Source organism: Furipterus horrens, unplaced genomic scaffold (genome assembly GCF_987537825.1).
Source record: "Furipterus horrens unplaced genomic scaffold, mFurHor1.1.pri manual_scaffold_10, whole genome shotgun sequence".
Taxonomy (NCBI): domain Eukaryota; kingdom Metazoa; phylum Chordata; class Mammalia; order Chiroptera; family Furipteridae; genus Furipterus; species Furipterus horrens.
The window spans coordinates 57,459,386-57,487,376 of record NW_028327180.1 but is presented as its reverse complement, the minus strand read 5'-3'; the positions used below and the strand labels follow the sequence as shown (position 1 = coordinate 57,487,376).

Below are 27,991 nucleotides of genomic sequence, written 5' to 3'. Positions count from 1 at the left end.
GGCGCTCCGGGCGCTATAAGAGGGCGGCGGCCGCGGGGCGCCCTGCGCGGGGCCAGGAGCGCGATGGTCAGCCGCCGAGGCGCGGCAAGATGCTGGATGGGCCCCTGCTGGCGCGCTGGCTGGCCTTGGCCTTCGCGCTGACGCTGCTACTTGCTGCGCTGCGCCCCTCGGCCGCCTACTTCGGGTAGGTGCCTGGCGGCCCGGCGGGTAGAGGGACGGACAGGCAGGCCCAGGGCGGGGACGGCGCGGGGGCCGGGGGCCATCAGGTACGCGGGGCCGGATTGACGGGGACCATTGGGTTGCTTGGAGCTGTTTGTTTGCGGCGTGCGCGTCGCCGAGTCCGCGAGTCCGTGTCCCGCTGCGGGTTGCGGGGAGAGGGGCCCGCGTACCCGACGGGCTGGCGTGGGGCCGCTGTCCTCTGTGACTCTGGAGTCGTAGTTGCCGCAGCCTCAGCGGCAGCCGAGCGGTGGGCTCCTTGGAGCTCGGGGACCAAGGTGTGGTCCCTGCTCCCTTAGGCCGCCGAGTTCTTGCCAAACGGCTGGAGCTTCCCAGCCCCTGCCCGCCCACCCACCCCCCTTTCAGCTTTCCCCTCCTTTCTCTCCTCGAGAAGTTAATTTAACAACAACAAAAAAATACGTACAAAATCCAGATGTTCCTTGCACTGAGCCCCAAAGGAAAAAAAAAAAAAAAAAACTCGAAGCCGGAGGAATTTATTTTTCTGGCGCTTTGCTTCTGACGCTCACTCGGGCCCCGACTCTCGGGAGCGCGTCTGGGACTCGGCTGGAGCGCAGGGCCCCGCGGGGCCGCGAACGCCGCCGCCCGCCGTCTCGGGGGTCGCTGCCCAGTGCGCTTCTCCGCAGCAGTAGTGGTGTGCGTGGTTTTGGCGTGTCCGTCTCTGCCGTTCCTTCCTCTCCTTCCTCGCCCCTCACTCCCAAGTCTGGGATATCCAACCCAGCGACCTTTGGAGACCTCGATGCGCTACGCATATGGGCACATTTAAGTTTGGGGTGGCACCATTCTGGCAGCCTCCCGGCTCTCCTCAGCCTCCCCGGTTCCCGCCCCACCCCGACCCTGAAGCCGTGCCCACTCTCTCCCCCTGACTCCTGTACGAGTCGCCGTTCGGCCCCGCTGGGCTGCTGCCCTGCACCCTCCGCCCTTCACCTGTTCCCTAGCCCCAGGCCCCCGCACCGGCGGGCAGCAGGCTGGCCGGCAGAGGGCCCTGTAGGTCCAGAAATGTGGCACCGCCAGGGCGGGGAGAGGCCAACTGGGCGAGGAGCCCTGCAGGTGTATCCTGTTCTCAAAGAAAATAAAATATTTTCATGGGAAAGTTTTTCCTTTGTGTTTATCCACCCCTCCCTTCTCCTTCTGTCCCTTTCTCCTGGGTTGTCTTCTGGGGTCAGCTCTGTGTCTCCTTACCTGGAGCCCCCACCCCAAGGCCCTCTCCTGGCTGCCTGTGGGCCTGGCCCTGACTGGGGCCCAGGCTCTTTGGAGGCTGGCGCGCCCCTGCACACCATCTGTGCAGCCTTCACCTCGCCCTCATGGGCAGAGGGAGGGTCAGAGGACGGCCGTCCATGGGTGAGTCACACTGTCCTGTCAGCCAGCTGTGCCTTCTTGCTGTCCTGGCCCAGCCACAGGTCTGTTCCCCAGGCTCCAGACACACCCGGGCTCGTCTGCTTCAGCAGCACTCTGCCTGCGGTCTGCTGCTGCCCCACTCCTGCTAGGGAACATCAGTTCAGGGGGAGACTGAGGTCTTGGCTCCCAGTCCTCCCCATGCACCCCTATAGCATCTCTCTTTCCCCACTTTCCCTGCACTGTGTGCCTCTGGGGAAGTCTTTGAGCTGTTAGTTGGTGCATTTTGGCTTCCTCTCAGAGAAAAGTCCTGGTGGGCATGCGGCATGTGGGCCAAGCTTGGTGAACTATGACTCCTCCAGCCAGCCCACTTGGTTCTTCTTTTTGGCCCCAAGGCCCCGTCAAGTGAGGCTCCTGGGGAGCATGGGGGCAGATGCACTGCCCTAGTGACCAGCTGACTCTACTGGAGACACTGCCACCCCTGGCACCAGGCAAGAGAGTCTGTACTCTGCTTGGTGGGCCTGGAGGATGAGGGCAGCAGGCCCAGCACCAGCTGGATAGGCAGAAGAGGAAAGGGACCAGGTGCTGGAGGGGCCACATGCAGCAGGCATCTCAGGACAGTGTCAGGGTAGAGTCGAGTCCCAGGTGAGGCCAGGCCTGGGAGGAGTGGGGGACAACACACCATGTGCTCTGTGCGACTGTGTTTGGAGGCCCTGCCTCTGGCTCACAGGGACCTGCTGGGCCAAAGTCTAGGGTCCTTTCTCCTGGTCCAGCAAAGGGGCAGAAGCGAGAGGGAGAGGGAGGAAGAGGTGGCTCAAGGGAGTCAGGTTATCGCTGGACCCAGGGGGCCTCTGCATGCAGTGACAGGGCAGAGGGAGCAGGAGGAAGGACCTGATCCAGGCCCTATTATCCCTTCCCCCTCTCTGAAATCTCTGCCTGGCACTGAGGCTCCAAGCTCGCAGGCAGGGCAGCTCCAGTTACAGCCCAGAAACCCGGAGAGGCTGGCCTGGGGGAGGGTCACGTGGGCAGCGGGAGTCCTCCCTGCCCCCTCCCTGAAGCTGCAACCCAACCCTGCTCCTGCTGCCCTCCTCTGGCCTCTGGCCACTGGGCTGGACCCTCCAGGCTGCCCACTGGCTCTCCTCTCTTCCCTCTGGCCTGGCCCTTCTCTGGCATGATTAGCAGGTGGCATTTCCATCTGGTTCTCCTCGGGCTTTGGAGATGCCTGTGCTGGGGGGCCTAAACCCCTCAAAAGGAGTGGGGAGCCTGGCTCCTAGAAGGAGGGGTTCCCTAGGTTTCTTGGCGAGTTTGGAATAGAGTCTCATGGACCTGGGTGGGCTGAAAGCTTTCGCCTGCCTTGGGTGTTGGCGGAGTGGCACTCACCAGTGCCTAGCCCCTCTCCTGGCCGTATCCTCCAGTCTTGGTTGGTCACAAAGGGACTCCTCAGACTCCAGGGCAAGGGCCTTGCTACTTCCTAAGCAGGGCCAGGTCTGGGGCTTGTTGGGAACTGTTCCTGGCTCTGGTGCACCTCACTGCCATTTGCTTAGAGATCCAGGTGCTTGCTTAGGCAGCCCTAGCAGAGGCCCCAGAGAGGTCCCCATCATGGGGCTGCCCCAGGTGAACTGAGTCCTGTGGCATCCAGCCTGGTTATTCTGTAAAAGAAGTAGGAAGGGGTGTCATGAGTCCTGCTATATCAGTGTTGGCCCTGCACCTCACAATCTGCAGGAAGCATTTACAGGCTGACCTGGGATCGTGGGCCCTGCTGTGAGGTCTGCAGCCTGCTCCTACCTCTTTGGTCCAGGCTGGCTGGAGGCCTGAATGGAAGAGGCAGCACCAGGCATGGCACTGAGGGCTCTCCCAGCCTGGCCAGATATTGTCATTGGCCCAGGAGGGGCCCTTGGAGCAGGTCTGAAAGGCTGCTGAGGCACCCCAGATCACTGTGAACAGGCTGGGGGTTGGTGGGGGAGTGGGTGTGAGGCTCTTTTTATTGAAATGTAAGTCACATCCTGTAAATTCACCTTGTTATAGTAGACAGTTCAGTGATTTTTAGTTCATTCACAAGACTGTGCAGCCAGCACTCTTATCTAATTCCAGAACATTTTCATCATCCCAGAAACATCATATCCCACTGCACCACCCCCAGCCCCTGGCAACCACTATCTCACTGCCCCACCCCCAATCCCTGGCAACCACTAATCCACTTTCTCTCTCTGGATTTGCCTGTTCTGGATATTTCATAGAAATGGAATCATATGATATGTGGCCTTTTGTGTCTGGCTTATTTCACTGAGCATATCATTTTCAATATTCATCCACGTTATAGCGCGTGTCAGTCTTTGTTCTTTTTTGTGACTGAAAATATTTCTTTGCATGGACACATGCAATTTTTCTCATCTGTTCAGTTGATATTGGGGTTGTTCCCACCTTTTGGCTATTATGGGTAATGCTGCTGCAAACATTGGTGTACAGGTTTTTTTGTGGGCGTATGTTTTTAATTCTTTTGCATATACACTAAAGTGGAATTGCTGAGTCACATGATAATTCTATGTTTAATATTTGGAGGAACCACCAAAATGTTTTCTACAGTGGGGGCACCATTTCACATTCCAACGTGCAGTGCCCAAAAACTCTTAGGTCTCCCACGTCCTCGCCAATGATTGTTATTCTCTGGTTTTGTAGTTTTTAGTTATTCTGATCCTAGCCTTCCTGGTAGGTGTGAGTGCACATCTCTTGTTGGACATCTGTGTATCTTCTTTGGAGAAATATCTTTCCATTCCTTTGCCCAATTTTTAGTTGAGTTTCTCTTTTTGTTGTTGAGTTGTAAGAGTTTTTTATATATTCTAGGTCTTTCTTGGACCAAGGAGAACCTGGTTTCTTGACCTGTGACAGCCTGCTGTCTCACTGTCTGGCCCCTGCACATGGAGGCTGCCCCCACTGGCCTTCATAGCTTGGCCCACAGCTTGCCTGGGTGAGGAGCCAGGGTGCAGCTGCTTGTCGGTCTGCTAGTGTCTGATGGGGGCCTGGTGGGGCCTGGCTGAGGAGGCTGCCCCAGCTCTGCCCTGAGGTGGCTGGCTGTGTATGCAGGGTCAGGGAGGTGACAGTTCTCTCTGTTTCTCTGTGCACCCAGCTTGGGGCCCGGCTGGGGGCCCGTGTGGCCATGTGCCTGCTGGCTGCTCAGTGAAGGGGCCCCAACTGAACACTGGAGGGAGGAGGGAGGGCAGCTTCATGGGGCTATTGGAGCAGCCTCTCTGTGGAATGATGAGGGGCAAGGAGTAAGAGAGGGTGCTGCCAAGAGAGTGGAATGGCTGTATGTGGGGTTGGGTGACCAGAGAGGGACTGCAGGTAAGGGAGAGGCCCCAGCGAGCCCTGGCTGGTGGCCATGGGTGGTGGTGCCCAGAGGGGAGCAGGCAGGAGTTTGGATGATAGTCAGGAGGCTACTGTCTATGGAGACCTACCTCAGGACAGCTATGCCTGGACCCAGAATTTGGGGGACAGGCCATGGAGAGCAGAGCACTCTGGGGGAGGGTGTCAGGAGGGGGTGGCTTTTCCCAGGAGCTGAGGGGGAGGGTGACCCAGGTGAAGGACCTTACTACCACATCTAGGGCAGCTGAGGGGCCACAGGGAGAATGTCAAGGCCCTTGGGTGTGGCCCTGTGCCCTGCTGGGGAGGCCTACAGAATCCAGCCAAGGGACACTTAGGTCGGGGTGGAGGGTGGAGGGTGGTGTGTGGAGAGGCTGGGCCTCCAGCCTTCCAAGTAGGAGGCTCTGCCAGTGCTCATAGCCCGGGGCCCCTGAAGCCATGAGAAGGACTGAGGTGTCCCAGTCTCCCAGGTGGCTTTGGGGCAAGAGTGGGGAGGTAGGTGGAAGGAACAGGCAGATGGACCGAGGTTGGGGTTACTGGCCACTTCCTACATCTCTGGTCTCCAGTGTCTGTCCCTCCTCCTCCCCTCTCCCAGCCAGCCTGCTCTGGGGGACCACAAACCCCCTCACGCTGCTGACCCTAACCTGCACTGTAGGGGGGCTCTGGCCCCCCAATACAGAGACCAGAAAGAGGCAGGTGGGAGCGTGGGGCCAGGATGGGGCTCTGGGCTGGGGTCTCGTGACGGGAAGTGTTTTGTGCAAGCCTTGCTCTGGGGCCTGAGGTGAGGAGGAAGCCATAGCCACCTGGCCCCTCAGCTGTGTGCGCAGATGTCCTACCACAGCCGGCAGCCGTCTGGCCTGGGTGAGGGGTTGTACAGCTGGTCTAATCTTGCTCCTGGCCTTGCCACTGTGGCCCTGGACCTGACTCCAGTGCCTTGGGCATTGACAGGATCCTGCCCTGGCTCGGGTGGCCCCCGCCAAGGGCACCCCAGCTCAGCGGCCTCTTCACCTTGAGGACAATAGGAGAAGTGTGTGGGTAGCATTTCTCATGGGAAAGAATCTGCACACACGATTCCTCCCCGTGGGCTGTGGGCCCTGGACTCGGGAGGAGCGATGAGCTGATATCAGCCTGGCTCTGCTCTCCTGGCCAAAGGAAAATGACACTCAGAAGGGGCCAGCGCTCAGCCCCTGTAATCCTGACCTGGGGGCACCAGCTTTCTTTGTGTATTGTCGCCACAGGTGGTGAGTGCCCGTGGCAGCCACCCTGCTCTCGGGGCTGTGGAGGTGAGGAGGAGGTGCAGTTGTCTGGAAAATGGGCAAGGCCAGGCCCCACTTGGAGGTGAGCCTCTGGCAGGTGGTGGTAGAGCCATCATGCTCCAGGTCAGCCTCAGCCTTAAACTCTTCTAGGAAGCCAGAGGACAGCCCAGTAGCATGGTTCTTTGGTGTAGCCTTAGCTCCCCTCTGAGGAGGCCATGGGGTCTCCTCCAAACTGTGCTGGACCAGAGGCCTTCCCTCCGGCTCTGGGCCCAGGAGCCCAGTGTGGGGTCCAAGGCATTCACTGGGTGGGCTCTGACCTCTGCCCCCTACCCCCACAGCTGCTGGCCTCAGGTGTCTGGATGGTGGGTCAGGCACAACAGGCCATCGGCCTGGATATCTGGATATCGTCGGCTTTGTAGGTGGCATGGGTGCTGTGCTGAGGGGCGGAGGGCACCCTGGAGTCCCCAGGGCGAAGGTGGAGGTGAGGGCTCAGGGCCCTGCCAGACGAGGGTGGGGCAGGGTGGCTGGTTGCACTGCAGGCTGGTGACCTGGGCTGGGCAATGACTTTCCCAAGAGGACTCACCATCGAGGGACATTTGTTGGCTGGGCTGGTCTGGTTGGCAGGTGGCTGTGCCGGGGCCACCACAGGAGGGCAGCCCCCGACCTGGGTGGCAAGAGGCAGCCAGGCTCTGTGACCCGAGGACCGGCCTGCATCCTCCACTACCCCACCCAGTGGTTCTCTGCTGGCCTGGTGCCTCTGGCCACAGGATGAAGCCTGGCTGCCCAGCTGGCAGACCCTGTACCCCGAGACCGGCAGCCGGACGAGGGAGTGGAAAAAGGCAAGCCTCAAGCGGTGCTTGTTTTTCTTAGCGATACCTGAGGTAGATGTGGCCAGGGAAGTGGTCTGGCCCTGCAGCAAGGCTGCCAGGGGCTCCCAGACCCGCGCATGTCAGGGCTGCTCCCTCCTGCTCGGCCACCCTGTCTGCCCTGCACCTAGTAGGCCGACTCCAGCAAGGAGGCGAGTCATGGGGTGACTCTGGGGGTGGCCGAGATGGGGTCACCCTGAGTCCCTCCGAGCACCTGTCTGGCCTCTTGCCTGGCCCTCGATGTGACATCCCTGTGGGTCTGCGGCCATCTGTGAGGCCTGGGGCGCAGTGACTGGGACAGAGGCGGCCTAGCTGTTCTGGTCCCTCCATGAGGCCACTGCAGCCTGTCTTCTCCTCTCGGCCCTCAGTGAAGCAAGGGTCCCACAGGCCCCTCTTCCACTCTGGGCTCCAGCATGCTGCTCCTGGAAGGGGCCAGTCACCTGCGGCCCTCAGGGTCTGCAGGTCCTGTAGGTTCTGTTCTTTCTGGGGGCCACCATTTCTCTCAGGCAGTGCCATGGGTACTGGTGTCCTGGGGTTTGCTGAGTCATATATCTGCCAGCTGACCCCCAGGGTGGCCAGACCTGGGTGAGAAGCTTCCCTTGGGTGGCCGCTCTCTGGTCACTGATAGAACTGGGGGCTGACAGAGACCTCTTTGTGTGCTGGAGTATTGGGGCCCATGAAGTAGGGAAACAGGGGTTCTGTGGCTCTCTCAGCCTATAGAGGTGACAGCCAGTATGGATATGAGGTCCCTGTCCCAGTGTGAACAGCCTGTCCATGTGGGACTGTCCTCCTGTTCACAGCTTCCTGTCCTGGCCTCTTTAGCATGTTTGGTACTGGGTGATGGTGGAGCCCTCAGAAGCCCCGAGACCCTATCAGTGTCTGTGCCTACCCCTCCCTTGTCTCTGCCCACCCATCCTTGTCTCTGCCTCTGTGTGCTGGGCAGGAGGCTGCAGCTGCAGGAGAATGGAGGGTTAACCTCAGAACCAGTGTCTCAGTGCTGGAATTTGTTTTGAATTTGATTCACACAGAAATTAAATGCCGTCTGGTGGGGCTGAGGTTTCCTTGGCAGGGCGCTGCGGCTTCTGGAACTCCAGCCTCTGCCCCTCCACCCAGCTCAGGGTCTCGGTTTCCCCCACGCCCGGGGAGCCGAGTTTGCGGGCAGGGTGGCCCTTGGGGTGGCCAGGCCTGTTGGCAGGAGGAAGGGCCTGAATCTGTCACCACCACCCCTCCTAGCAGGAAGTAGTGAGACACTTGGAGGGGGGCTGCTGGACAGGGTGGGCTGAGCCTGGCTGGGCTGTTCTGGGGTGGGACTCTGAGGGCAATGACATCTGTGGCCCCAGCCTGGGCCACACCTACATCCTCCAACACTCATCTAGCAGTGTCTATCTGCCACCTGACCGCCCTTGGGGGCAGGTGTGACAGTGGTGTGCAACTAGCTAAGTGCTGAGAGGGGTGGCTTCTGTCCCCAGGCATGTGGACACGACCGCCTCAGGCCTGGCCCTCAGGGAGGGCGGGTGTCCCCAGACTTGGCTATGTCTATTCTAGGTTCTTCCTCACTCTGTGGCTGAGGTGGAGTCTCTGTAGAGCAGCTGCAGGTGGCAGGGTAAGGCTCTCAATAGCATGGGACCTAATGCAGGACAGTCTTGTCTCAAGATCCTTACCTTGATCACATCTGCAAACACTCTTATTCCAAAGAAGGTAACATTCTGAGATTCTGCATGGGTTTGAGTGTGGGTCCCTTTATCCTTTGCTTCAGATTACCCTTGCAAACAGATTGTCCAGTACCGTGACCAGAAGTAGCAGCAGCAGCAGCAGGGACCCCCAGGCTGTGGGAAGTGCAGCCGAAGCCATGCCAAAGCTGCGGCAGCAGGAGAGTCAGTGTGCGGCACAAAGCCAGCCTCCCTGTCTGCAAGGAATGAGGTGCACAGATTGACCCAGCAAGTCTGGAAACCCTAAGTAGAACTGGGAAAAAGAGTTTGGGTAATGGACTGATTGAAAAGCAGATTAGAAACTGCTGAAGAGAATTAGCAAACTGGAAGATTGGCGAGGAGGTAATCCTGTGGCGTCGCCTGGGCAGGAGACCCATGGCAGACACGGCTGGGGACAGGGTGGTGTCTGGAGGGAATGCCCAAGGATTTCCTGCAACTGCTGGGAACAGTCAAGGGGACTCAAGAGGCCCAGTGTCTTTCCAGGCAGAAATGTAAAAATTCGGGCTGGAATATAATGACTTGGAAGAGCAAGATGCTGAACACAGAATTGTAAAGCAGTCTGAGAAAGCAGAATGCAAGTTGCCCTTCTGAGGGTCCCGAGCTGACAGCTCCCCGGAGATGCAGCATGTGAAAGAAAGTAACTGTGAGAGCAAGTTGAGATAAGGACATTTCCAAGGCGCTCTGAAGGAGATGGGGTCACACAGCTCAGGCCTGCGCTTGGGCAGGGGAAGGAGTGAAGCGAGGGGATAGTCACGTGAAGGGACAGGGAGCACTGAGCACCCACTTGTTGGGTCCTAAAAGCGGAACTAAATACACTGCAGCATATGGCCCGGCATTGGCGGCTGTGATTCAGCTGCCTGGTGCACAGAGGGGACAGTGTTGACCATGTTGGACATGGGTAAGTTACAGACTCTTGTAATTTTGAGGGTATTCATGAAAATGGAAATGTAAAACTTCAGATTATAAAGGGAAAATGGAATAGTCAAAATAACCCAAAAGGTGGCAAGGAAGAGCAAAAGGGAAAACAGGCATGGCCAGTAGAAGGGATGGACTAAAGCCCCAGTGCCAGACTGGGGCGACAGGGTTGTGGTCAGGTCCTAGCTAACTAGGCTACATGTGGAAGATGCGGAGAGGACATAGGAGATGACACAGCGACTCAAGACAAAGGCTGTAAGACAGAGGGAGACAAGGGAAGAGATTGAAAGATGCAGTGTGGCCTGGGCTCTGCACAGTAACCTAAGTTGTGATCCGGGCTCTGCACAGTGACCAGCTGTGACCAAGGCTCTGCACAGTGCCTTGAGCTGTGACCTGGGCTCTGCACAGTGACCTGAGCTGTGACCTGGGCTCTGCACAGTGACCTGAGCTGTGACCCAGGCTCTGCACAGTGACCGGCTGTGCCCCGGGCTCTGCATAGTGACCTGAGCTGTGACCCGGGCTCTGCACAGTGACCTGAGCTGTGACCTGGGCTCTGCACAGTGACCTGAGCTGTGACCCGGGCTCTGCACAGTGACCTGAGCTGTGACCCAAGCTCAGTACAGTGACCTGAGCTGTGACCCAGGCTCAGTACAGTGACCTGAGCTGTGACCCAGGCTCAGTACAGTGACTTGTCCTGTCACTTGGGCTCTGAGCTGTGACCTGGGCTCTGCACAGTGACCTGAGCTGTGACCCGGGCTCTGCACAGTGACCTGAGCTGTGACCCGGGCTCTGCACAGTGACCTGAGCTGTGACCCAGGCTCAGTACAGTGACCTGAGCTGTGACCCAGGCTCAGTACAGTGACTTGTCCTGTCACTTGGGCTCTGCACAGTGACCGGCTGTGCCCTGGGCTCTGCATAGTGACCTGAGCTGTGACCCAGGCTCTGCACAGTGACCTGAGCTGTGACCTGGGCTCTGCACAGTGACCTGAGCTGTGACCCGGGCTCTGCACAGTGACCTGAGCTGTGACCCGGGCTCAGTACAGTGACTTGTCCTGTCACTTGGGCTCTGCACAGTGATCGGCAGTGGCCCAGGCTCTGCACAGTGACCTGAGCTGTGACCCAGGCTCTGCACAATGACCTGAGCTGTGACCCGGGCTCAGTACAGTGACTTGTCCTGTCACTTGGGCTCTGCACAGTGACTGGCTGTATCACGGGCTCTGCACAGTGACCTGAGCTGTGACCCAGGCTCTGCACAGTGACCTGAGCTGTGATCCAGGTTCTGCACAGTGACCTGAGGCTGCAGTTTTGGAGTTACCGAGGAGGTGGCTGTGGCAACTTAAACACATATTTTGGAAGTGGAGAGAAGCTCGAAAGTCCTCAGAATTCATCTGTCATAGAAGTGGGAGAAGAACAGTTAATTAAATCCAAAGAATGTGGAGGGAATGCGGTAGTGAGAAGTGAACAGAAGGAAAGAACTAGGTCTGCATCTGTGAAGGTCTCAGGAATGTCTGAGGAGACTGACTGAGGAGGAGGCTCAGGACTTGTGTCCTACTATGGGGACATCTCACAGATTCTACAGAATAAAGCAAGGGCATGTCATGAAGGATTTCATGCCAGTAAATCTGAAAATTCAGAGGAAATAGAGAAAACCAGAAAACTAACAGAAACAAACTCAAGATAGAGAAATGTCAACTAGTACCATAATAAGTAAAGACATTGGGTCACTGGAATGTAAATGGTGAGGCTACTATGGAAACTATCTGGCAGTTCTACAATTCACGGATTTCTCCTGTGACCCAGCAGCTCCACTGGGGACGTGCTGGCGAGAATGAAGACATCTGTCCAAGCACCAGTAGACACATACTTGAGTGGCCATGGTGACGCTGTCCACCAGAGCTTGAAGCTGAGCCCTCCTCAGGGGTCTGCAAGCTGTGGAGGAAGCAGGACGGGCTCCATCCTACAGTGGGACATTATTTGAAAATAAAAAGGGGTGAAACACTGACACTCGCTATAACATAGATGAATCTTGACTACATTGTGCTCAATGACAGACACATGGTGTGTGATTTCATTATATGGAGGCAGGACAGGCAGATCCACAGAGACAGGAAGTGGGTTAGAGGTTGCCAGGCAGGGAGAGCTGGGGCGGGAAGGGTCGATCACTAATGGGTATGGAGTTTCTTTTTGAGGCAATGAAAATATCCTAATATTGACTTGTTTGCCCATATGTGTAAACATCCTACAAAACGCTGAAATATGCACATTCAATTCTATGGCATGTGAATTATATATCAATAAAGTTGTTTAAAAAAAAAAAAAAAAACAGAAGAGAAGAGAGAAATTGGACCAGAAAGGAAATCTTCCCACCAGGAAAAGGTCAGCCTGCGTGGCTTCATGGTGGGTTTTACCAAATAGTTAAGGAGATATGGTTCTAATATGACAGAGCTTTCAGGGCATTTGAAAAAGAACACTCACTAAGGCACCTGCATCAGCAGGAGGAGCACAGAGAAGAAAACAACAGACGGAGATGTGCAAGGCCCCGACAAAGCATTGCTGAGAGGCATCCTACTGGGATCACTGGTGTCCAGTGTGGCAATGCCCACTGTAGCCGACCACATATGGACCTTGAAAAGTCACATATCAAAAGGTACAGGGATGACACTGGATGAAGTTCAGCATCCATGTATGATTTTTAAAAGGCTCTTAACAAACTAAAAGCAGAGGGAACTTTTTTAGCTTGATACAGGGGAGGCACTCCACAAACTCCATACTTCACAGTGAAGTGGCAAAAGCTTCTCTTTAAGACCAGTAGACAGGGACGCCTGCTGCCACCCTGTCTGAATGGGGCTGAGGCCAGCTGTCTTAACAGCCCCTCAAACAAGGTGGGAGTCTTTCTCTTACACAGGGAGTGTGTTCTGGCTCTGTGAGCACATTGGTCCAGTCTTGGCCTTGTAGCACTCTGCCAGCCTTCAGAGAGTCCTTGTCTCCCAGGACATGACAAGGCACAGGGTCCCCACTTCCTAGTGTTGGTGCACAGCAAGATGGGGAGCTTTTGGAAGATATTTAGGGGACTATATTCATGATATTAGAATAGGAGTGGGTTTCTAAAATGAGACAGAAATAATGCAGACAGGAGACAACTAAAAATTGAGGTGCAATAAAGTTAAGAACCTTTGTTTATGGAAAGTCATCATGAAGAGAATGGAAAGGTAGCCATCACATAGGAACGGGGACATTTGCACCTGGTGTGGGTGCTGTGGAGGGTGGACAGTGGTTCCCTCTGACCTCTGCAGGGAGGGACTCAGGAACTCCTGAGCTCAAGGCTGTGTCTTTCTTTCTTTTTAGGAAGCATTAAAGTTTTAGGCTTTACATTTAGTTCTGTGATCCATATTGAACCAGTACATTAATATTTGTATACAGTAGAAAGTATGGGTCAAAGTTATTTATTTATTTGCATATAGCTATTGAATTGCTCCATTACAATTTGTTGAAAAGATTATTCTTTCTGTATCAAATTGCCTTTGCACCTTTATTAGCAAAATCTGTTTCCCATATATGTGGGGGCCTATTTCTGGGCCTTTGTGTTTTGTTCCTTTGATTTCTTTGTCTGTTTGACAAAACAGCGTACTTACTCAGTTACTGAGCTTTGTAATAAATCTTGAAGTCAGGTAGTGTTAGCCCTCCAACTTTGTTGTTCTTTTTTTTTTTTAAGTTGGCTATTTTATTTTTTCCACCCCCACCCCCCCCAACTGCCTTCCTTTTGGCAGCCATCAGCTTCTTTTGTTTATTCATTTGTTTCGTTTTTTAGATTCCACATGTAAGAGAAGTCATATAGTATTTGTCTTTCTTTGTTTGACTTATTTCACTTAGTATAATGCCCTCTAAGTCTATCTATGTTGTTGCAAATGGCAAGATTTCATTCTTTTTTATTGCTGAATAACATTCCATTGCATACATGCACCACATCTTCTTCATCCATTTATCTGTTGATGGACACCTAAGTTGCTTTTAAATCTTGACTATTACTAGTAGTGCTGCAGTGAAATAGGGGTGCATATACCTTTTCAAATTAGTGTTTTTTGGTTTCTTTGGATTAATATCCAGAAGTGAAATCACTGGATCATAAGGCAGTTCCATTTTTAATTTTTGAGGTAACTCTGTACTGCTTTTCACAGTGGCCACACCAATTTACAATCATACCAACAGTGCAAAAAGGTTTCCCTTTCTCCACAGTCTTGCTGGTACGTGTTTGTTGATTTACTGATGGTCACCATTCTGACAGGTGTGAGGTGATATTTCACTGTGGTTTCAATTTGCATTTCCCTGATGATTAGTGATGTTGAACATCTCTTCATGTCTGTCGGCCATCTGTATGTTCTCTTTGGAGAAATGTCCATTCAGGTCTTCTGCTCACTTTTTAAATCAGATTGATTTTGTGTATATATATATGTGCATATGTGTTGAGTTGTATGAGTTCTTTATACGTTTTGGATATTAACCCTTTAACGGATGTATCATTTGCAAGTATCTTCTTCCTTTCTTATTTGGATATCTTTTATTTCTTTTTCTCATCTTATTGCTGTGGCTAGGGCTTCCAGTATTATGCTGAATAAAAGTGGTGAAAGTGGTTATCCCTGTCTTGTTCCTAACCTTAAGGAAAATGCTTTTAGTTCTTCACTGTTGAGTATGATGTTAGCTGTGGGTTTGTCATATATGGCCTTTATTATGACGTATGTTCCTTTTATGCCCACTTTATTGAGAGTTTTGATCATATAGATGTTGAATTTTGTCAGTGCTTTGTATCTATTGAGATGATGGTTTTATCTTTAATTTTGTTAATGTGATGTATTGTATGAATTAATTTATGGATGTTGGAACACCTGTGCATCACTGGTATGAATCCCACTTAGTCATGATGTATAATCCTTTTAATGTGCTGTTGAATCCAGTTTGCTAATATTTTGTTGAGAATGTTTTCATCTGTGTTCATCAAGGATATTGGTCTGTAATTCTCATTCTCTTTCTTTCTTTTTGGTAGTATGTTTATCTGGTTTTGGTATCAGGATAATACTGGCTTCATAAAATGAGTTTGGAAGCATTTCCTCCCTCTTCAATTTTTTAAAAATACTTTAAGAAGGATACATATTAATTTTCCTTTAAATGTTTGTTTCTTGAGTGACAGCTGCTTCCACACTTCCCCTGGACATACTGTATCTAATGAGAACATTAAAGATTAAAGGGAAGTACTTGGATGTAGTAGAGTATATTTAGATCTTATTGTTGTTTCTTCCTGGGAAGTGGGCTCAGCATGGGGAGAGGCAGCCAACCAGCTGAAGCAGGGGTTGGAGTGGTTCTGCCACCTGTCAAGGGACTGCTGCCTGTGAGCAGCTTGCCCAAGCTCACTGCCTCCACAGGCTGCCTGTGCAGGCTTGTGGGCTTGTCTGTCCCAGGCCAGACTTCTGCTTGGAGTAGGGGTGAGGGGCAGCAGCTGTGTTGAGCAGCTGGGCAGGCTGATCTGGGGCTTGGGCTGTGCCAGGTAGCCTGGCCATGTTTGGAGCTAGAAGGCACAGCCCCCGAGGCAGGTAGAGTGAGCAGAGGTTCCTGGCCCAGGTTAGCATGCAGGGCTGATAGTCTGCACTGGGTGGGGTGAGGGGCTCGCCTGTGCCACCTGCTGTATGCTGAATGTTGTTTTGGGCAGGTCACACGTGCACAGGACCATGTGTGAGAAGCTCTGAGACCACAGGGAGAGAGAGGAGTGTTTCCTGTGCACCAGGCCACCTGTGTCCTGGGTTTCCCCTGCTCCTGCAGACACAACGTGCAACATTGAGGCAGGCAGGCCAAGTATGCCACGAAGGGATGCATCCAGGTGTTCAGTCCATCTCCAGTCTTTGGTACAGTAGCCCCCTGATTCGCAGTCAGTTTTGCTTTATGTAGTTCCAGTTACCTGTGATCAGAAATATTAAGTAGGAAATTCCAGAAAAAAAAACAATGAGTTTTAAATTGTGTGATGTTCTGAGTAGTATGATGAAATCTCACACTGTCTGCTCCATTCCATGTGGGATGTAACTTGTTCCTTTGTCCAGTGTTTCCATGTTGTAGATGCTCCTTGCCTATTAGTCACTGAGTACCTGTCCTAGTGATCAGCTTGGTTATCAGTGAGAGACCATATTCACATAACATGTATTACAGTATATTGTTATAATTGTTCTACTTCATTATTCATTGTTAATCTCTTACTGTGCCTAATTTATGAACTAAACTTCATCATAGGTGTGTATGTATAGGAAAAATCACAGTATGTAGAGGGTTTGGTGTGATACACAGGTTTAGGCACCCACTGAGTGTCTTGGAACATATTCCTGCAGTTAAGGGGGACGACTGTATAACAAGCAGTACTTCCAGCATGTTCCAGTGACAGCATTGAGTTGTATAACATGTGAGTGACATATGTGTGTATGTTTTAAGATAACATATCTTTAGCCTGTATTTCTAGAAAGAGAATTGGTGGGCGAATTTTTAAAGATACATCAGTCCAGAATTCCGGCCACAGAGGGACATCTCTCTCTCCTTGTCCTTGACAATAATATTATCAGACACTGATTTGTGTTCATTGGATGAATGAAAAATAACATATCAATATATTTTTATTTTGTGTTTCTTTGATTGGGGTGTAACCTCTTATAAGTTTTAACAGCAGCCATATTTCCTTCCTTTGAACTGTAAGTTCATACTTGTGTCCTCTGCAGCTGCCCCCATTTGTTACTGATATTAAGGAAAAATGTACATGCATGTGCACATGCATGTACAGTGCACAGCACACAAGCAAAGGAAGTTGGCCCTGGGTGTCTGGGATCCAAGTTGCAACATTTCCCCTGACTCTTGTCTCTTTTTTAAAACTCTATGCTACTTTTTCACTGTGCAGAGATTCTTGTATTTTTAAAGTCAAATTAGTTAGTTTTTTAAGGTCTTCTGGATTCTGAGTCACTCTGAAACAAACCTTCCTGATTCTAACTGTGTTTTATAAACCTCTCATCTTTCCTGCAGCACTGCTGTGGTTACTCTCTGTGTTTGGGTTTCTGTCCTGGATCCCTGGCTCCTATCACTGGGGCCTCTTCCACTGAGCCCAGGCCAGCCCTGCTCCCTGCACCCCAGACATCCATCATCTGCCCACTTCTCTTGTTACCTGACACCTCCTTAAGGATCTGTCTTCTGCACCTTAGGCCATGAGACCTAAGGCAGGCCACACACTGAACACTCCCTGGCAGTTTAGAGGTCTGGGGCAGGGGCCGTCTGGGTGCTGGTGTTGGAGAGTTGGGGAAGGGCCACCATGGGAGCAGAACAGTGTAGCTGCATTGGGGTTCCAGCCTCATGCTACCTGCTCTCAGCCTGAATGTGTAGTGTGGACTCAGGCAGCCCTGGGTGTCAGGAGATCCCTGTTCTTGGCCACATATGCAGTGTGGATGAGGGACCCCTGAGCATGGGGGGAACCCTGTCCTCAGCCTCCCTGGACTGGGAGGCAGTGTGGCCCCAGGTATGGGGGGTTCCTGCCCTTAGTCCCCATGTGCACTGTGGACTGCGAGGCAGCATGGCCCTAGGTGTGGGGACAACTGCCCCAGCCCCCATGTACAGTGTGGGGGACTCCTGCTCTCCTCTCCCATGTGCATTGTGGATGGGAGGCACCGTGGTCCACCCTCCTTCCTCTCTCCTTTTTCCTTCTCACAGCTGCCCTTCCTAGTCTGGCCCCAGGTTCCCCCACGTTGGCCCCACCTTAGGGGGTCCTCTTGGATGCTGGAATGTTTTGGCACTGCCTGGAGCTTGGTTAATCTCGTGCAAGTTGGAGGCTACAGGGTTTCTGCTGCCTGGCACTCGTTCTGGGCACAGCTGTTGACATTCCTGTCTGGGGACAAGTCTCCACTGTGTGAGCTGCCTTTGTGTGGAGAGCACAGCTTCTCTAGCCTTGAGTGTAGGGTCTTTGGGCCCCTGCCTGCTCCCTGTCTGCCTCAGCAGCTGTCTCTGGGCAGGAGGCCTGGAAGCCCATGAAGCTGCCCATGGCAGTCTCTGCTGTGTCCCTGAGCCCTTAGGCATGAAGCCCTAAACCCTGCGGTGGCATCAGGGGTGCAGGTCACTGGCAGGCTTGCTTGCCTCCTGCCTCACCCACTTTTTCTCTTACGCAGCATCCGAGCTTGGAGCTCACAGGCACCTTCTCCTTGGAGACCTCAATGCCTCTATATGTACCACTGGGCCACCCACTCCAGACCCATCCTGTGCTTCAGGGAGCTTTGGGGTTCTCCCCTAGCCTGCGCCCGTGCTGGCTTCCCACTGTGCATGGGGTGGGGGCCAAGGGTGGCCCCTGGCTCAGAGCATCACTCAGAGGAGAGCTGGCCTGGGAGCTGGTGCCATGGCCAGGGCTCTGCTCTGGAGCCATGCTGGCTCTGAGCATGTGGGGAGCGCGGCCCAGGCCTGGGGTGGGTCTTCTCATCAAGCCAGGGTGTGCAAGGGATGGGGTGTGGGGCACATCCTTCATCTGGGGACTGCCTCTGTGGCCTCCCCCTCTAGGGATACCTCAATCCTGTCTGCCTGCCACTCCCCTCTGCACCCTGGGGCCTTCTTCCCTGGTGTCCCTCAGTGTCACCTGGCTTGCTGCTGGGCCTCCTGCCCTTGGAGAACTGATCGGAATGAATGAGGCAGGTCCTGCCCCTTCAGGGCCTGGGAGCCCAGCTGGGCCCTCAGCAAGGTAGATGCCCCCACCTCAGGCAAGGTCTGGGAGAGGCCATGCTGAAGTATGTCTGGGGTGGCCCTGAAAGAGAGCAGGGGCAGGGGAGCTTTGAAAGCCAGTACCCAGGTTGTTCCCAGAGGAGCATCACTACTAGTGGTCTACTATAGGGTGGGGTTCTAGGAGGGCCCACCACATCCCTTTTCCTACAGAATGCTGTGGCTCTGGGAGTCAGCCTTGTGGCCACTGTGCCCCTCAATGGCCTTTCCAGAGGCAGCAGGAGGGAGGATGGGGCATGGTGAGAGACCATGGTTCCCATGGGTAGGCTGGCGTGGGAGGCTTGTTTCCAAGTTGCTCAAATGGGGGCTCTGAGCCTTGCCCCTGTCCAGGTGGGCATCTCTCCCTCCTGAGGGCTGATGGTCTCGGTGTGGCTACTCATGGACATGACTGGGGCCCAGATGAGCATTTTATCTGGGGACACTGACACCATCGCAGACAGAGGCCAGGTCTGTCAGGTCCTGGCTGGAGCAGGTTGGGGGGTGCAGTGCGCCAGGCCAGAGGGCAGACTACAGACCCTGTGGGCCAGGGCCTTGGGTGGAGCTGCAGGAGAAAGGGGCTGCGTTCCCAGTGGCACCTGCATCCTGGGCTGGGAGGTGTGCTCTGGTGTGGGCATTTTGGGAGATCTGTGGGACCTGGAGGCCAGGTGTACAGGCTGCTGGAGGGCAAGGAGTGTACTAGGACCCTCCCAAGGGCCCGCCCCCAGCTGGGGACGACAGAGGTGGGGATCCCGGAGCAGGGCTCCTCCAGCTGGGTAAGCAGGCTGGGTGTGGAACGTGTGCCTCCTGAGCTCTCAAGGCCAGGGCGTGTGTGTGCAAAGGCTCTTCCTCTAGGGCGGCGCTCACCCTTGACTCTGTGTGCAGGCTGACTGGCAGCGAGCCCCTGACCATCCTTCCGCTGACCCTGGAGCCTGAGGCAGCTGCGCAGGCACACTACAAGGCCTGCGATCGGCTGAAGCTGGAGCGGAAGCAGAGGCGCATGTGCCGCCGGGACCCGGGCGTGGCTGAGACACTGGTGGAGGCAGTTAGCATGAGCGCCCTGGAGTGTCAGTACCAGTTCCGCTTTGAGCGCTGGAACTGCACCCTGGAAGGCCGCTACCGGGCCAGCCTGCTTAAGCGAGGTGCGCTGCACTGGACGCGGGCAGTGGGTGGCAGGGCCCAAGTGCACCAACCTTGGGAGGGGTCCTAGGTCAAGGGAGGGGAGCTGGGGCTTAGAAGACTGTAGCTAGCTCCTGCCCTGCCCTGCCCTTCCCAACTGCATCACCCCTACCCTCTGGCCACTGTCCCTCCCAACTGCCCTGTCCCCGCGCTCCTGCCCCCACCCCTCCCTCCTGCCTTGTCCCCACACAGGCCTCAACTGTTGCTGACAGCTTTGACAGGGGCCCAGGCCGCTCTGATAGCTTTTGCCATATGCCTGTGGCTAAGGCCCAGTGCTGGCAAGGGGTCCAGCTGGTGCCCCCAGCACAGAGTTTCATTTCTCGTGTCTCTCTCCACATGTGGGAGCTGTTGGGGACTCTCATCAGAGTGTCTCAATGTCCTTCTTTAAAAACTGGGCACCTGAGGCCCAGGCAGGGCTTCTCTAGGGCCCTGGGCCATTCTGCTGGGTGGGAGACCCTGGTGAACGGGAACTCTGATAGCCAGGCAGAAGCAAGGCCCCGTTCTCCACGGCCCACCTTACCCATGCACAAAGGAGAGCCCCTTCCCCCTGGGCACACAGCCAGCCCAGGCAGTTTTATCCCCTCGCTGCACCCCAAGCTGATCACTGCCAGCAGTCAGGGGTTCAGGGCTTCATCTGGAACACTGGGGTTCAGCTGCAAAAAGCAACAGGGGGCTGCCGCCCATGCCAGTCCTGACCAGCTCTGCCACCTCCCCAGGCTTCAAGGAGACAGCCTTCCTCTATGCCATCTCCTCAGCCGGTCTCACGCATGCGCTGGCCAAGGCCTGCAGTGCAGGCCGCATGGAGCGCTGCACCTGTGATGAGGCGCCGGACCTGGAGAACCGCGAGGCCTGGCAGTGGGGTGGCTGCGGGGACAACCTCAAGTACAGCAGCAAGTTCGTCAAAGAGTTCCTGGGCCGGCGGTCGAGCAAGGACTTGCGGGCCCGTGTGGACTTCCACAACAACCTCGTGGGTGTGAAGGCAAGCGGGGAAGGGGCGGGGCACGGGGTGGGGGAGGGCTGCTTGGGTGGTGGTGGTGGTAAAGGGTGCAGGCAGGCTCAGAGAGCGCTGGGGGGTGGGAGTGGATGGGTCTGCTGCCTCTGTGCTGTAGTTCTAGCCACATGGTACCAACCAGGCTCCTCCAGTCTTCCTGATTATAGAAGGCTTATTACCTGCCAAATAGATGGAGGTACTAGTTGTCACAGAGGGTGACTGTGGCCGCCCATGGAGAGTGTCCTCTGCTCTCCCATGGAGAGGTGGAACTGGAAGGCCTACTTTCTGCTGCTGAAGTGGAGCCAGTGGGTCTGGGCTCATCTACATCTGGCCCTTGGTGGTCAAGACCACCAGGAAGGTCTCTGTGATGGGGGCCATCTATCCAGGAGGATGGCAGACTGAGAGCCGTGCCTGCCAGGGCAGAGGGGTTAGCAGTCCTGTTACCAGGGACCTAGGTGGAGGCAGTCTGGGGAGTGTTCAGAAATGGCTGGGGCGATGCTGGTCCAAGTGTGCGTGTGTGTGTGTGTTCCTGCCTCAGGGATCTCTGCTGGGGAACCCAGCTCAGAAGACTCAGGAAAAGGGATGTCTTGGCATTTGGGGCTGGGGCCCTTCTGGGGATTGCTGGCAGCAAGCATGACCAGGCCTAGGGGACCTGGCTCCTGCCACCCTTCACCCTCCCTGCAGGCCCTCGGCTCCCAAGCCCACAACAGGGAAGAAGGTGTCAGGCCTAGACCTGTAGTCCTTACCGTTGCACGGGACACCAAGTCCTTAGTACCCCAGCCACTTGGGCCACCAAAAGCCCCCCAGGCTCAGCTGTTGCCTAGGACCTGCACAGGAGGCCAGGAGCTGGAGCCCTAGCCTGGGGGATGGAATAAGAGCCAGCCTGCTCGGAGCCTTTTTATTGACTAGCTGCAGTTCTGAGTCTTGGATCAGAGCTCCTTCCCGCCTTTCTGCCCTTTGGGGAGAGGTGTGGGGAGATTAAATCCCCCAGGCGAGGCCCTTTCTTCTCCTTTGTCCTTGCCTTTTGTAAGCTAGAAATGAATAGTCAGAATATGAAAAGTGCTCCATTAGTTCCAGGCCTGGACAAGCAGTTTTTAATTAAATTTGTCATGTTTCTCAGTAAAATATCATTAAACGTGACTCTTCTATTCCATGGCCATGGAGCAGCTATGTTTCTTAATCCCCTTATGTGGCCCTCTAGGAAGCTCAGACTTGGCTTCCCTGCCCTTCCTCCCCACATCCCTCCAGGACCCTGTGTGGGCAGTCTGGCAGGAGGATCAGTAGGGCACCTGGCCTGACTGCCTGGCTTTGCAGTTGACACCCAAGTTCTGGAAGGAAAAGGGTCCTATCTGGGTCTCCGGCAGCTTCCCAGAGCCTGAGCAGGGCTTGGTGCTGGGCCACATCTGCTCCTGCCCCGGACAGCTGCCTCACACCTCTGGGTTGATCAGGTGGCACCCATCCAGGCAGTGAACCAGGTCCCAGTGCTCAGGCAGGGACGTGGTCAGCTCAGTTGTAGGCCCCAGTGACCACTCCTGCTCATTGGGCGTGCAGCTCTCCAGAGAGCAGACTGCTAGGTCCTGGCTGATGGGGTGCTGATGGCAGGGCTGGAGGGTGGCCTGTCCCGCCCTTGCAGGAGCAACCCCAGACACAGGGAGGAACATCTGGGCAGAAAGAGAACATCTCCACAGTGCCACAGGTGCTGTGGTGGCCACTCTGGAGACCACGCTAATGGCTGTAGGGCTCTGTCCTAGGTGGCCTGGGATTTGAAGGTGGAGGGATGGGCGTGTAAGCCAGGGAGCCTGAGTGATGGGTGGTGGTGGCCCTCTGGGCTGTGCCTGGGTCTGGGGGCTGTGGGGTTTGGTCCTGAGGTGGGTGCTGGTTTTCAGCCCCTTTGGGGTCATCCATGGAGTCTGGTCTCTGTTCTGCCAGGCATGGCCCCATGCTCATCTCCCTCCTTCCCTCCTTCCCTCCTTCCCTCCAGGTTATCAAAGCTGGGGTGGAGACCACGTGCAAGTGCCACGGTGTGTCAGGCTCCTGTACTGTGCGGACGTGCTGGCGACAGCTGGCACCCTTCCATGAGGTGGGCAAGCGCCTGAAGTACAAGTACGAGACAGCGCTCAAGGTGGGCAGCACCACCAACGAGGCTGCTGGTGAGGCGGGTGCCATCTCTCCGCCAAGGGGCCGGGCCTTGGGCTCAGGTGGTGACCCGCTGCCTCGCACACCAGAGCTAGTGCACTTGGACGACTCACCCAGTTTCTGCCTGGCTGGCCGCTTCTCCCCAGGCACTGCTGGCCGCAGGTGCCACCGCGAGAAGAATTGTGAGAGCATCTGCTGTGGGCGTGGCCATAACACACAGAGCCGGGTGGTGACACGGCCCTGCCAGTGTCAGGTGCGCTGGTGCTGCTACGTGGAGTGCAGGCAGTGTACTCAGCGGGAGGAGGTCTACACCTGCAAGGGCTAGTGCCAGTCAGCAGGCTGTCCCAGGGATGCAGGCGCGTGTGCAGCAGAGACATCTACACTCGCAGACTGAGCCCCAGGCTGGGTGCCCCCAGCACATTTGGGCATGAGGCGGGGCAGGAACCCAGGGCAGGCTGGCTAGCCATCTCTGCCTCTCTGTCACCCCTCGAAGGCCTGGTCTGACCTCCACGTACCCTCTGCTTGTCCCTCCCAGGGACCCGACAGCATTGCACTGATGCTTTCCAGGCTGTGTCCGTCCCTGAGACTCCAGTTCCTATGTCCCAGTGCCCCTCAACACTTGGGTTCCCTCTGAGGAGCACAGTGCACCTTTATGACCACACAGGGCCTCTGCAGCAGCCTGTGGGCTGTCCTCCACCAGCTCTGGCTAGAGTCAAACCACTAGGAGAGGAACAGCCAGCCACCCGGGTGTGTGGGGGCACTGTTGCCCCCCCCCCCCAAATCAAGTACTTCTCTTTGGAGTGATAACAGTGACTTTTAAGTTATTTTTATTTAACTAATATATAATAATTATTTTCTCTGTCCCCACTATGTCCCAGGCTGTGCTTTTCCAGTCTGGAGGGGCCCCTTCTCTCAACCCCCATTCCCAGACTTCTTTGCCTGATCTGCTTTGTGTTTGAAACCACTAAGTCAAGAGAGATGTTGCTGTCGTTGTTCTAAATTAAAGTGAGCTGTGTCTGGCCTCCCTCAGGGCTTCCGAAAGTCAGGTCCAGGCTGCTGCCCCCAGGGAGGCCGTCCTGGGAAGGGTGCCTATGGGCACATAGCCCTGCACTCCAGCTCCCAAATGCAGATTCTGGGGCTGGGAGTGGCAGAGGCTGGCCTACCCTCCCTAAGGGGTATGCATGGGCTGAGGGGCAGAGCCAGCTCCGTGGAGCATTCGTTTCCCAAAGAAGGCACAGCTTGCTCTGTGTCACTGTGGGAGATGCAGGATGGGGATAGATGTGATGGAGTGTGTGTAGGGTTAGGACTTGGCAAATGGAAGGCTATGTTCTTTGGCCATCCTGTTGTCTTTGTGGGAAGGGGAAAAGGATGGCCTACACTGACCTGGTTTGGTTTTAGTGTGTGGCGTATGTACATGAATGTGCAGTGCATGCACACATGAGTTGCACGTGTGAGCATGTGTTGTGTATGCGTGCACGAATGCGCATGCATGTTTGTGTGAGCACTGCACATATCACATCTGTGTGTGCATGAGTGAACATGTGCATGTGTTCGTGGGCGTGCATGTGTGTAGGCGGATGCCTGCATCTGAGTACATGTGTGCATGTGTTATGTGTGCATATGTGTGGGAGCACAGGTGATGTGTGTAAGCATGTGTCTGTGTGTGTGTTGGTGTGGTCTGTGACTGGAATGTGGCTTCCACCCTATGCCCTTCCTTAGCATGGGCCTCTCCTTCCCACATTGACGTGAACTGGGCAACCTTGGCTCCGGAGCCCCTTCCCTGGTCCTGTCCTGCTCGGCTGGGTGGCTGTGCTCCAGGGGTGCAAGCAGTGTGGAAGCAGGAACTACTGAGCTAGGGCGTTCCTCGGAGTCCCACAGGGCTCCAAGAAACCCCGGGGAACTGTGTTTTTAAAAGAAAACCTATTTATGTTGATGTGGGTCTCTTTGTCCCTGTTTTATAGTGTAAATAGTAAAGTTTATTCTCCTGTGGTTCTGAGAACACCCCATGAATAACTGTGCTAGAGAGGCCCATCCTGGAAGGAGCCAGGTAGACTCTGCGGTAGCAGGAGATGTGGGCCTGCCCTTTGGTCCCTGCAGGCCTGGCTGGACAGGGCCAGGGGATGGTGAGCTAGGGTGCATCCCCGGTGTCCCCACACATCCTCGCCTGCTGGGGCCCAGAGCAGGTGGAGCATCATGCTCGCATGATAAGACTAGCCAGTCACTACTGGGTCTGGAAAGGTGGCAAGTGAGAGGAAGGATTTTTAAAAATTAAATACCACATTAGCTATATGTCATAAATATTAAGAAAAGTATTTTTTTAAACAAGGCAGACTGAAAATGTTTGCTGGCTGTTTTGTTTATATATAAATATATATCAGAATGTCTTGCTAAGCAAAGAAACAACTCCCACTGATGGAGCCTCTCCTTAATGTGCTTCTCTTTCATGTGGCAGAGGATCTCTGAAGAAACATGTCAATAGTGGCGCCAGAGCCCCAGGTTCAGCCTTTCCAGGGGCCGCAGGGGCGCGCAACCATGCTGAGGGCCAGGCGGGTCCCGGCCATGTGCTCCCCACCAGCCACTCAGATGTGGGCTCCAGGCTTGGTTTGGCCAGGTCTGGAGGTCCGGCGGTGAGGGGCATCACACGCAACAACTTTTCTCGGTGTTGAGCCTCTTCTGCTGGCCTGCCCACTTCTCTACCTCATCTGTATAGTGAATAGGTGTGTACTCGAGTGACTTGGAGAATGTATTTATTTAACAGCTTTGTGTAACACAACCAGAAATAAATGGAAACACTAAATAAACGTATTTTAAATTATAACCCGACTCGTTCCAATGACTTTAGAGTAGTTATGGTGAACTTGTAAGTGGAGGGCCTCAGACAGGAGTGCCTGAGGGCGGAGAACCTGAGGGAAGAGGACATGAGGGTTAATGGAGGAGGACATGAAGGAGGAAGACTTGAGAGAGGAGGACCTGAGGGAGGAGGACCTGAGGGAGGAGGACCTGAGGGAGGAGGACATGAGGGGGGCAAAAATGAGGGAAGAGGAAATGAGGCTGGAGGACATAGGGATAAAGGAGGAGGACATGAAGGAAGAGGACTTGAGGGAGGAGAACCTGAGGGAAGAGGACATGAGAGATAAGGGAGGAGGTATCTAGTGATAATGCTGGGGCAGGAAGACCCAGAGAAGAGAGTTGAGGCAGGATGGTGGGCATGGTGACCTGGTGGGGACCCTGATGCTGTGAGAGTGTTTAGGGAGCTCTGTCTTTTGCAGCTCAAGCACAGCACAGCTGGACCCTGATTTGGATGGGCAATGGATCCCTGGTCATACATGGAGAGGACACAGCTCATGTAGTGGGGCTATACCTGAAATCCCTGGTCATTGAATGTCTGCATGACCTCTTTCATGGTGCTGTGACTGGCCCTGGTTGCCCAGCACCATTCAGCTTGGCCTCCATCCCATCAGAGCCTCAAACTGAGGAGGGGGTGGGTAATGAGTCTGGACTCCCCTGTCCCTCCAGACCTGGGCTAAATCATCTGAGATGAAGGTGTCTGAGGGCTGCACTCCCTCTGCAGGCTCCAGGGGAGGGTCCTTCCTACCTCTGCCCCCGCTGTTGCTCCTGGCCTCCTGGTTTCTGCCTACCTTGCCATGGGTCTTCTCCCTCTCCACGATCTTCTCCACTGTGTTCATATCTGGACAGCTCTCCTGGAAAGCAGAACCCACCAACAATCTGGGATGCTCTCATCTTGAGATCATTAACTAGGTACATCTGCAGAAACCTCATTTCCAACTGAAGTCCCACCCTGAGAGTCCAGTGGACTTGAATTTGGTGGGACACAGCTCTACCCATGGCAGTCATGGAGACATGGGTGAGGGGCGGGCCCGAGCCTGGAGGATTGTCTGCTACTGGGTGGGTGGGCTGGTTAGAATGCACCCCTCCTTCTCCCAATCCTTGGGAAACCATGCCTCAGGTTCTTGGGCAATCCTTCCCTGCACATGTCCTTCACCGGTCAGTGGCTAGAGGCCTCTGGAATGCCGAGGGGTGCCCACCTCCCAGCACATCAGCCCCTGTGTCTGCCTCCCTCTCCTTTCCCCAGGAATGTTGGGGGGTCCTTCGGCCTACTCTCAGGATGCCCACTGGGGCCCGCTCTCCTTCCTGCTCTGAGCCTGCAGCCTCTTCCAGAAGCAGGTTCTTCACATCTGCTCAGAGAACTGGGTCCCCAACAGGGCCTGTTGGTCCATCCGTCCACCTGCTCTGAGTCTGGGGTGCCCCAGCACAACACAGTCCCCTTTGATCCTTAGTCCCTAGGCCTCTCCACTCCCTGCTGGTTTCTGTCTTCACTTGAACTACCTGTGTGTTCCCCCGCAGAGCTGTGATGTGCCCTTCTGGACCCTCTGTTGCAGGCCATCTCCTGGGAGGTTGCCTCTCTGCCACCTCTAGTCCCATGCAAGGTCCCTAAGTACCCAAGAGAGAAATGTGGGTTTACCCACCTAATCTCTGCGCCCAGGCAGGGGTGGCAGCACCCCTTCTTTGGCCCATGGACACTGTTATGAAGAAGCTGAGGGACACATCCTGCCACCAGACCCTGTGCCAGGCTAAAGGCCACTGACAACCCTGTGAGGTCCCTCAGCCGGGCATTGGGCTCTGTGGGTGAGGGACAGGGGCTGTGGGGCATCCCACCACTTGGGGGATCTGCAGGGGCCAGCTCCTCCTCGTTGTTGTACTGAGGCCTCTTGGGCACTGCTACTGAGGGGTGGGTGGGGGTCTCAGGCCTCTCTCCCTCAGGGGAGGGAGCTGAGAGCTGCTGGGGGAAACTGGGAACAGGCAGCTTGTATAGGGCCATTCTTTATAGGCAATGATGACTGAAACTGTAGCTGAAACCAACCCAGTGTGAGAAGACAGGGGCCATTGAGCAGGACAGGCTGGTACAGAGCCTCCACCAGGGCCGACCCTCTCCTGTCCAGGCACATGGCCCCCTGCAAGGAGCCCTCTCCAGACACGTGGGCCTTCCCTGAATTCTGGAGTCCTGAGTGGGGTGGCTCTGCCCTGTGCATCTGGCTGGTCTTGTGTCTACATGTGCATGTGTGTGAGCATGTCAGGGGGTTGGGTTTGTGCATCTGTCTATACATGTGTGCACATGTGCATGGTTCTGCACCTGTCTGTCTCTGTGCGTGTGTATTTGTGTCTGCATATATGTTTGTGCCTGCCATGTCATATGTGTATGTGTACTGTGAGGACCAAGTGCTGCGCTGTTGCTCTCCTTTCTTG

At 55.0% G+C, this 27,991-nt stretch overlaps 1 protein-coding gene across 2 annotated transcripts; it reads left to right on the top strand.

Moving 5' to 3' along the window:
- Positions 1–10: 10 nt before the first annotated feature.
- Positions 11–25,544, top strand: WNT9A (Wnt family member 9A). Of its 2 annotated transcripts, XM_090290366.1 has the most exons (5): positions 126–184; positions 8,805–9,655; positions 19,306–19,562; positions 20,316–20,578; positions 22,572–25,544. In XM_090290366.1, the coding sequence occupies exons 3-5, from the start codon at positions 19,421–19,423 to the stop codon at positions 23,049–23,051; spliced, it is 885 nt and encodes a 294-aa protein (XP_090146492.1). In that variant the 5' UTR covers positions 126–184; positions 8,805–9,655; positions 19,306–19,420; the 3' UTR covers positions 23,052–25,544. The 2 variants fall into 2 exon arrangements, with proteins under 2 accessions (XP_090146493.1, XP_090146492.1); XM_090290367.1 differs by lacking the exon at positions 8,805–9,655 and having other exon boundaries at positions 11–184.
- Positions 25,545–27,991: the final 2,447 nt, after the last annotated feature.